Source organism: Epinephelus moara, chromosome 17 (assembly GCF_006386435.1).
Source record: "Epinephelus moara isolate mb chromosome 17, YSFRI_EMoa_1.0, whole genome shotgun sequence".
NCBI classification, from domain to species: domain Eukaryota; kingdom Metazoa; phylum Chordata; class Actinopteri; order Perciformes; family Serranidae; genus Epinephelus; species Epinephelus moara.
Genome location: NC_065522.1, coordinates 6,425,295 through 6,435,474, shown reverse-complemented (window position 1 = coordinate 6,435,474; position 10,180 = coordinate 6,425,295). Strand labels below are relative to the sequence as shown.

The following is a 10,180-nucleotide window of genomic DNA, read 5'->3' as shown; positions in this document are numbered from 1 at the left end:
TATATATATATATATATATATATATATATATATATATATATATATATGTATATATATAGAAATATACTCCTTTAACGGTGAAATAACATTATATATATTCTCTGTATTTATTCATGTGATTATTTATTTCATAATATCTTATTTGTTTATAAAATTTAGTTAATTTTGAACACTTTATGTCTCCATATATTTTAAAATAAAAACTGCTGAAATTAAGTGAAATGATTTAGAATAAACTCTTTTAATGTAAACCTGAAATGTAGGGGGAAAAATGTACATATTGTCATTTATTTCAGAGTGTCTTATTCATTTAGTTTGGAACATGTGGGTCTCCACCGCTTTTTTAAAACTCTGATTAACTTAAACGACAGTATTACAAACAGAAATACAAATTAATCTTGTAAATAAGTACATGTAGTAACAAATCTGACCAAACTGATAAAAGTCAAGGGGGTAGCAGCAGCATCACTAACAGTAACCCAGAAGTAGTAGAAGAGTTTATATCAATAGCAGTAGCAGTAGTAATATTAATTTCCTGTTGTGTGCTTAGACTTACTAAGAAAAGAGGCATCTCTCACACACAGGATTACAGTTCGTTTTCACAAATATATCCCAATAAAATAAAGATTTCAAAAGAAAAAGTCCCTTCATCATCCTCCCTGTGTGCACACCATTGAGACTCTTGGGATCTAATTCTATTTTCAACCTCCGAAGAGCGTCAGTTTCTTTCTTTTTTTTTTAAATTTACTTTTCTTTCTTTTTTTTACTTTGTGTGACTTTTTCAGTGTCTTTTTCCTTATGTGTCACTTTTCAGCAAAGCACTTACTAAACCTTGTACCAAATTATTTTTGCTTTGAAGTGAGACACAACAGGTGAAAACACAGGTTCATAACATGTCCTCTTTCAGACTAGTGGAAAGAAAATGTCCAAAATATTCATTTAGGTGTTTATTTTAGTTCAGATTTCTCTTCTGGAAATTTCTGGAAATTTCTGCAAATAGCGCATTTTCAGTATTCACTACCTCAATTACAAATTTAAACTGAACATTTCAGATGACTCACTATACGAAAAATACTTTTCTTAATATAAGAAATCACCCTGAGAAAGTTTTATGGTGATATCTGCTAGTTAAAAGTTTTACCCTATTCACCTGCAGTGCCTTAGTTTTTGTCTATAAATGTATAAATTAATTTTACAACACAAATCTTTAAAGCCTGTTTTCTCAAAAATGTTTTTCTTCCAAAAGTTTTTCGTTTCTCATATTCTGAGCCACTTCAGTAAGACTTACATACTTCAGACTTTCCAGTTTTATTCCCATCTATATTCTGAAGGTTTATACAAAGGGGTTTGTTCATATATCATGAAGCCCGATCTATATTACATTTAATTCCTAAAAATGTCGCACAAAATGTTTATTTATGGCTATTTTCTGATTTTATGGAGTAATATAAACAGATATCCAAAATTCCCTCTTTAAAAAACTCTTACTCTAATATGACAACAAAGAATATTGAATTTGACTTTATCCAATATTCAGATTTTTGTTCTGGAAATGTCTACAAATCAGCAAATATTTAATTAGATAATACCTTGTTTGCATATTTAAACATTCAATTTCAGAAAACTTGTAATATAAAAAATAATAATAATTGTCTTACTGTAAGTAATCAAGTGGGGGAGTTTTGTGGTGATTTCAGTTAGTTCAAAATTTTGCCCTGTTCACCTGGAGTGTCTCCCTTTAAAGGTCCCATATCATGCTCATTTTCAGGTTCATACTTGTGTTTTAGGTTTCTACTAGAACATGTTTACATGCTTTAGTGTTCAAAATGTTCACCTTTTTGGCCCTGTCACTAAAATGACATTGCTAAGCAACAGCTTGGGTCCATGTTTGCTTCCAGTCAGCTGATGTCATTCACATACACTGCAAAACATTCCAACATGAAACACAAAATGACCTCTTTACAATGGTTATATTTCTAACGATCTACATAGTATACTTGTGACATCACAAATTCACAGAAATCCTTACGGCTCATTTTAAGGCAGTTTCTTAATACAAACTGCGTGCATTTCTTTGTGGACAGAGTTTTGATACTTTCACAGTATTTAGTATATAGTACATATACCTGCTTTATTTCTAAAAAGACATGGAAATCTGACTCTTCACAATATGGGAGCTTTAAAGTACATGACCAGTTCTATACTGTGATATCAAAAGCATAAAAACTAGCAGCATTACTAGTGGTGGTGGAAGTAACTTAGTATATTTCCTCAGGTCCTGTACTTACATTAAGTATTTCGACAACATTTCTGAGGACAATACACAAGTATTATAAGTAAAACATCTCTACTTTTGAATGCAGTACTTTTTTTTACAATGAGGTATTGCTACTTTTACTTAAGTTAAGGATCCTTTTCAATTCATGTTTTCAAGGTCAAGAGTGATCTTTAAATCTCCAGTTACAGTACCATCTTCTAGAGTTAGGAGAAACAGTAGTACTATTGTAATGGTTATTACACTAGTTCTGTCGCCATCTTGGATATCGAAAGCAGATAATTACAAGAACACATGCAGAGATTTGGTCACTCATGCATCCTATTTAGATTTGTGGGAGAATGTCACTAGTACTGTAATAGAAATTCATATTGTTTCATTTGATTATATTGTAAGAAAAAGTTATCTATGATTCTAACAAACTTAAAAGGGTTTTGTACAGCGCCAAAATCACTTTTTTAAACTACCCCTAACAACTCATAAAGTCAGTATATACTCACATGACATAATGCATCATCCTCATTCACTGAAGCCTGACACTGTACATACACAAGGTCATCAGTCATAACTACTCACCTGTCCAGTAAAGCTGCCCTTCATCTGTGCTCCACCACGAAACTCATGGTGGTCCCATCAAACGAGGGCGGAGCTATGATGCGGGGCCCCTGCTGGGAGGTGATGCTGATGACCGGCTGCTTGACGCTGGAGAAGCCCTGCGGTAGCCTGTTGCCAGCGGCCTGCTGTTGAGCCCCAGAGGCCGCCTGGGGAGATTTTCCAGTGGCCATGTAGAAGGGACTCTCCATGTACATGCCCTCTGTCTGCTGCGACAAGGCTTTTTCTCTGCTCTCCGCCTCTGACTGCATTGATATCTGCGACTGCACCAGCGTCCGGGCTGGAATCACGGAAGGCGTCGGCATGAAGCCTGGGTAGATCATGTAGGTGTGTCCATATGCTCCTGGACTGAGAGCCAGAGGTGAGATGGGCATGGGCACTGGGGTCATAGGAGGTTGCGGCATGGGCACGTCCACATACTGGCCTGTTTCAGGGTCAAAGAGGCGCTTGGTGGCCGGCTGCACAGGAGTGTCCACTAGATAGTAGTTTCCAGTAGTGGGATCCAGGAGCATCTTCCTCTGGGTTGCCTGGAAGGGGTCCAGGGTGGGAGCAGGGGTGATTGCTGGTGAGAAGCAGTACACCTGAGGCTGACTGGCAGTCATGCCCAGTGGCAAAGAGTGATAGATGGTGGCAGATGGGACCTCTGGTGAGCGTGTGTCCATCACAATGCTGGAGCGTTTAGGGGTCTGGTTGTGGTCTTCCAAGCCCCTGGTGCTGGATGCCAAGTGTCCTGAAGGAGTGGTTGGTTGTGTCTGGGTGGTAAATGTGTACATGGATGTTTTATCAGCAGATGAGGTTTGTTTGTTGCTGCTGGCGTGAGACTTGACCGGAATGGTTAGGTAGTTCTCATTGTCAGCCGAGGCGCTCAGGAGCTCCTGTGTGGACCTCTCTACTTCCTTAAATTCAGCTCCTTCATTTCCACTCAGTTTCGTCTGGCTGATTTTTAAGGACACAGGCAATTTTGGAGACTTTGGTACGAAGCTTTTGGGGCTAAAAGGTGTTTGTGTGATGGTGTTTGGCTGGGGCGTCTTTACCGATGTGGAGGCCTTGAGGCTTGAGCTGAGGCTGAACATGTTTTTGTTCCCTGTGGTGCTGGTGGCTGGCATTGACCTTGTAACAAGCTTGTCATCACGGCTGGCAGGAGTCTGTAGGACCACAGGGGGGTCTTTATCCTCTCGCCTCAGCAGGCAGTCAGTGCCAGGGGACGCTGCTACCGCTGGTGGCGTCTTGTCATTGTTGGGGTAGGAGTCTCTTCTGACCATCTTGTCCATGTTAGACCCTCTTGCTCCTTCCTCCTCAGGTCCCATATGCTCCTCACTGGCTATCAGTGAAAGCACATGGCTGTCTGTCAGGAGCTGGGGCTCATTCTTCCTTTTCCATTCATTCCTTTCAAATGAATACAGCTGCTCCATGGTTTTCACAGCAGCCTGCAGTTTTTCTAAAGCTCCCTGGTTTGTCATCTTTGACTCAGTTTTCTTATCTGTGATATCTGATATTTTTTCCTGTATCTTTGGAGCCGTTCCACTTTCAATTCTCAATCCACTGGCTCCATCTGAGGTATTATTTGAGTTACCTATGGGTGCTTTCCCTGCTGCTCTTTGCACTGGAGCACTTTTAGCGCCCTCTGGCGACGATCTGTCCGTGTCAAACGGCTCCAGGGTAGATAACTCAGTAAGATTCCCAGCTTGTTTTCCGTTACTGTTTGTATTCACAGACTGACATTTGATCACTATAGGTGACACAGAATTAGGATTTCGATGGGACATTTGCTTCTTTTGCTCTGAATGGCCGTCAGCAGATAAAAAGTTGGATTTATTTTCGTTGTTATCCAAAGAAACAAAGTGATAGGAACTTTTAACCAGTTTACGCACGTCTCTCACTTGGTGTATGGGCGTCTGCAGCTTTCCTTTATTATCTCGAATGTCTCTGACCATGAAATGCGGCACTTTATCTGACGACTCACCCTTCAGAGCTGCAGCCAGAGCCTGGCATTTGAAGTCATCTGTTCTGATGAGGCTGGCTGCGTTACAGCCTATATTAGGAGCGCGCAATTTGGAGACGCCGAAAGGCTCAGTTTTATTGTCCCTGACGCTCCTTAAGTTAATTTTAATTTCCGGAGATTTAGATGTGGCCACGCTCCTGGAGTCTGCGATGTATAACGTGTTGTCAGAGCGCAGTTGTGTCCCTCCTTCATCTCCATTTGGAGAATAATTCCTGTTCTGCAGCTGCTGTCCGACTTCTCCGTCACTGGGCAGCAGTTGGATACTTGGCACAAACAAATGTGACATTTTAGTCGGTTTACCGCTGCTCGCTGAGTACTGATCTCCGTCACCCTCTTTGTCGTTAGCTGAAAGCGACTTCTCCCGAGTTTTATCGTTTTTATGATCCTTTTGAAACTCTAGCTCCTCGTCCTTCCAGCATCTGAAGGCGCTATTTTGGCTGCGAAGCAGCGTGCTTTTAGACGCTTCCAATGCGCCTTTTTTAGTATCGATTCCAGCTTCAATCGCTGGTTCCAAATTAGTTCCTGGTGCGGGAGCGGTCGTGTCATGTCTTCGAGAGTTGCTCTTGCTATCACATGAGCCGCTGTCCACGATGTCCCCTAATTCATCCACGCACATAATAACGTAGTCAGAGCTGCTCTCGGAAAACTTGGAGCTCTGTCTCTGCAGCTGCCTGCTGCTTCTCTCCCTGTCGCTGTCCTGGTGCACAGCGCACGAGGAAGGCGGCTCACTTATCTCCCCTCTTTCCATCTTGCGCTCCTGCTCGAACTGCATCTTCTTAGAAATCACATTTTTGATCAGACTCGAGGCGAATATGGCTTTCTTCTGTGTGTCATCCATGGTTTTGGAGGGCAACTTGCTGGCCCCTCTGCTCAGGCTGCTTGGCAAACTGTTAGTAACCTCATATGTGGAACGTGATCCTGCAGCGTTTTGTGCAAAGTTAGTGTGCCTTTCTCCCCCAGACATTCCTGATTTGACATTGCAACGAAAATTCAGAGTCTCTGTGAGTCGGATCACTCCACTCTGGCCCTGACTGAATTTCCCCATCAGTTCTATTTGCTTTGTAGATGATGATGCGCTGTGGGGGTTGCCATTCAGAGTGAAGATCTTGCTGGTGGGCGGTTTGATGTTTGCCAGTGCAATACCCTTATAACCTCTATTGTCTATATTTTTGGCTATTTCAAATGAGGCCGTTGAGTTTTGATGGGAAACGACACTTTGGTCCAGTCCCTGTGACATATTCATGTTGCCATATTTCAGGTCGACAAACGTGGACCACCTGTTTATCCCCTTCCCATGCTCTGATGCAGATGACTCACTGGAGGTGCTGAAATTAATGGCATCAAAATAAGGATAAGCCAGGCTCTTGAAGGCTTTGGCTGTCAAGTTGCGCACCTCCTTGTCAGCGTCGTCCAGGTCGCTGACAGCGCTGGACGCACCGCTGGAATACTCGGTGACCTCTTTTCCCCTCAATTTGCGGCCAAAGTGTAAGCGTCCGGGCGCGGCTATGAAGCACTTCGCCCTGTCACACAACGTCTCTGCCTTTCCATCAACACCCCTAAACACATAACGGCTCATGTCTCCGGAGCGCCTGGCATGATAAAGGATATTTCCCTGTTCTTGGATGTTGCTAGGGTCATTTATAGCTCGAGAAGTGGTTCTGATTGACAGGTGGATCTGTCCCGCACTGTTGCCACTGCACTGCTGCTGCTGGGGCTTTGACACACTCTCATCTGAGCTGGTGAACTTGGCCGCGTCGCACAGATCACTTTCAAGCAGAGTGCTGACTGCTGTTGCGCCCTGAGAGCAAGGCTCTTGGCCGCCCCCCCTCTGCCCCACCGCTCCATCACCGTCAAAAGAAGCGTAATCGACAAAAGAGTACACCTGGTTGTCATCCTCAATGTCCCAGCTGGTGGAGGAGCCCACCCCGAGGTCGTAATCCTCCCCATGGTCAGAGAGCTCTGAGAGCTGGATTTCGTGCGTGGTAATGTAATGGGACTCGTCCTCCGTTACGCACGGGAGGCAGTCGTCGGAAAGCACCAAACTAACATCATCATCATCCTCACAGTTATCCGACTCACTTTCCCCGCTCAGGTAGTTATCACTACCGTGTAATTCCTTATCTTTTGGTGAGTTTTTGTTGTTGTCTTCTTCTTTGGACACCTCGGCCTGCGTCATGGCGCGCTCTCCTTTGTCCCCTGATTGGAGGCAATCCTCTGATTTTGCGTTAAGACAAGGGAGATCTGACAACAATGATGGATCAGAGGGACCCTCTTTGACATCTTCTGCACATTTCCCAACTCCAGACTCCTTGTTCTTCTCAGTTTCAGCATTGGTTTTAATCGCCAGCTCATGGTTTGGTTCCGTTGCGCGCAGAGCTCCGGCACCACTGCTCTCAATAAGGACAGACATTTGGGTTTTTTCACCAAAGTGACAGTCTTTCCCCAGTTTTTCTCCGCCTGTGTTCACGTCCGCTAACCCCAAATCAACGTATTTGCTTTCGTCTTGCTTCTCCGGGACATCCTCTTCTCCGCGCGCCAGTTTCTGGAGCAAATCTTTGACCTCCCGGAGAGGCGCCGGTGTCTCCACACAGCTTTGCCCTGTCTTCATAGCTGAACCGGCAGGTTTAAGTTTACATCTGGTGTCTGAAAGAAACGGCAGAGAGACGGAGCCTCCCAGGATTCCTCAGTCCTCCGGGCAGAGATGGTGCTCCGTGTCCGGTTGGACAGACAGTCTGATGACAGGGGAGCGCTCCAGACATTCCTCTTCACCGCGATATGAAGCCTAAAGCCGAGAATCTAAAAAGGACCAGAGACATTACTTACTAGTGTCTAGGCCACATGGTTCTCAAGCTGAGGCCCGCGGACCCATAGGGGTCGTTGAGAGGACATCCCTGCAAAATGACTTCATTAGATATGATTATAGTAGTCATTCCACAACAGAACATCAATATATTATAATTATGTAAAAAATCCAAACTAATAGGGTGCACAAATCTACTTAATTTACTTAAATATGGGAAATATCTTATAACATTAATTAAATGATAATCTTGTTTTATTTCTGACCATGGTTTAAAAATAAAGGGGTAATACTTCATCAATCATTAATAAACAGCAAACTGATAGTTAATTAAATAGGCTACTTAATAGTTACTATTTTATTGTAGCAAACAATGAAATAATGATTTTTAATGTTCACCAATTTTGAGCAATGCTATAACTTACAATATCTGAACAATTTCTTGTTGCACACATCGTAAGATTTTACACACCATATTATTAAGTATTTGTTGATGGTTGATAATTGATTTGTAAACCATCTATAATTTGGATGGTTATTATACAGTTGCATCTGCTGATAACACTAAACACTGTAGCACCAAATTCTGGACCCCGTGCAAAACCATCTTCTCGGGGCCCCCTGCCCCTTCTCTGTTGATTCATATCTCCCTCACACAACTTATGCATTTATTTATTTATTTATTTATTTATTAACAAAGCCTGTTTGCTTTCTGTCCCTTTCCTTTTGTTCTTTTCTTTTTTAAAGTCCAGATTTTTCTTTCTTTGGGAAAAACATGACAGTGTACATTGGTGCAGTCACTCATTTAGCTTGAGCTGCATTTAAAGACAAACCCTAGCGCAGGGGTGGACTACAACAAGGGTTGATGGGACCTTAGAGAGCTTCCACTATATTTTTAGTTTGCACTTCATCTTTTGACAGTTTTATTCAGCCAATTTTAATTTAGTTGTAGCACTGATTACTTTGAAATAAGAAATTGCAAACAAAACCAAACTTTTCATTCAAGGCTTTTCGAGAACCACCCCTGCCATTGGGGCCCTGGGTTATCAGTCCCACTTTTCCCCCCACTACAATGCCCCTGATCATGAGTGTATGACAGAAAGGTCCTACCAGGCGGCCCAGGGGCTCACGGGGCCCCTAAGCCATAGCCACTGTGTGAAGTTGCTGTTATTAACTTTGCATTTCTTGTCAAAGGGGTTAGTCACTCCTGTCAATAACAGAGCCCCAAAAGGAACAGTCAAACATCCACTTTGAAAATGTCAATAGAAGGAAACCATTACAGTATCCAAGCCTGTTTTCATTTTAAGAGATGAGTCCACAAAAAATCCACTGACTGCCTCATTTCTGTTGGACCAACGGACCACTGCTCCGTGCAGACAGACGACTCACTTGCTGTTTTTAAATACATGCCAAGCTCAAATATAGGCACCAGGGCAAAATGTGCAAAGTGCAGCTATGTTAGACAGGAAGGAATGTATGCAGGGTTTTGTGACACCTCAGATGAAGGCTGTCTGGCAGATAAACACCCAAGTGACAACAACCCGGCAACAACACACCCCCGTGAGGAGTGAGCCAGTGGGCACGTTTGACTGCTAAAACTCTCAGGGGGTTAGTCTCTGTCAGCAGGGGGCAGTCTGAGGGCCAGGGACCTCCAGGGGCCTTTGAAAGATGCTAGGGGGTACAAAGCATAAGTAGGTCATGTTTAATTTTGCCATCATATAATTCTGTAAGGAATTATCACCATCAAGATCATTAAAGTTTTTATCTGAAAAACCTCACATAAACACATGGCTACTGGAAATTGTGGTAAAATATGGCAAGGTAGCAAGGGAAAGTTACAGAAGCATATGTGTAAGTCTGAAGAAGATTCCTGACTTCTGACCTCTGGTGTTTATCTGTGAGAATATAGTAGATGTGTTGAATAAGTGTCATTTTCCACAACAGTTAGCCCATTTGAGTACATTTCATTTGTATCATAACAATGTTTTTAAATGACATACTGTAGTGTATCAGCTGACTTTGTCATTGAGGGGTTGACAGGATGGTTGGGGGGGTCCCTAATCTATTACGTCTTTACCACCCTCCTGGAGTAGATGACATCACGATGGCGTCTAATCGCCAAAGACTTTTCACATTTCTCAACTTAAGTGTTCATGTAAATAAAGATTCTTTTCTCTCAGAACGAGTCTCTCCTGACTGAGCTGTTTTTACAGGCTGATTAGTATTAACTGTGATGAGTAAATTGATGCTGACATATCAAATCAGTGGAGTGCCCTTTTAAATGTGTCAGATTGTACTGAGAACATCTCTAACCCCCAACAAGTGGAGGCAGAAGTAAGAAGATGAAGGAGGAAATAAGAACAACTTTAAGCCTGAGGGAATTTTAATAACACCACATAGATGACCTGACCAATGACATAACTGTACTGTATCTATTTCCCCTCCTCATTCCAGTCTGTTTTGTCTACCACCACAGAAATATTCATACCCC

General features: G+C 42.6%; 1 protein-coding gene across 1 annotated transcript in view; it reads right to left on the bottom strand.

The window, feature by feature from the left end:
• c17h4orf54 (chromosome 17 C4orf54 homolog) overlaps positions 1-7,497 on the bottom strand; it is a 22,501-nt gene extending 15,004 nt beyond the window's left edge. The window contains exon 1 of the mRNA XM_050068019.1: positions 2,852-7,497. Coding sequence (XP_049923976.1) covers positions 2,872-7,497 — 4,626 coding nt within the window. The 3' untranslated portion in view covers positions 2,852-2,871. The remainder of the gene's footprint in view (positions 1-2,851) is intronic.
• Between the last annotated feature and the right edge of the window lie 2,683 nt (positions 7,498-10,180).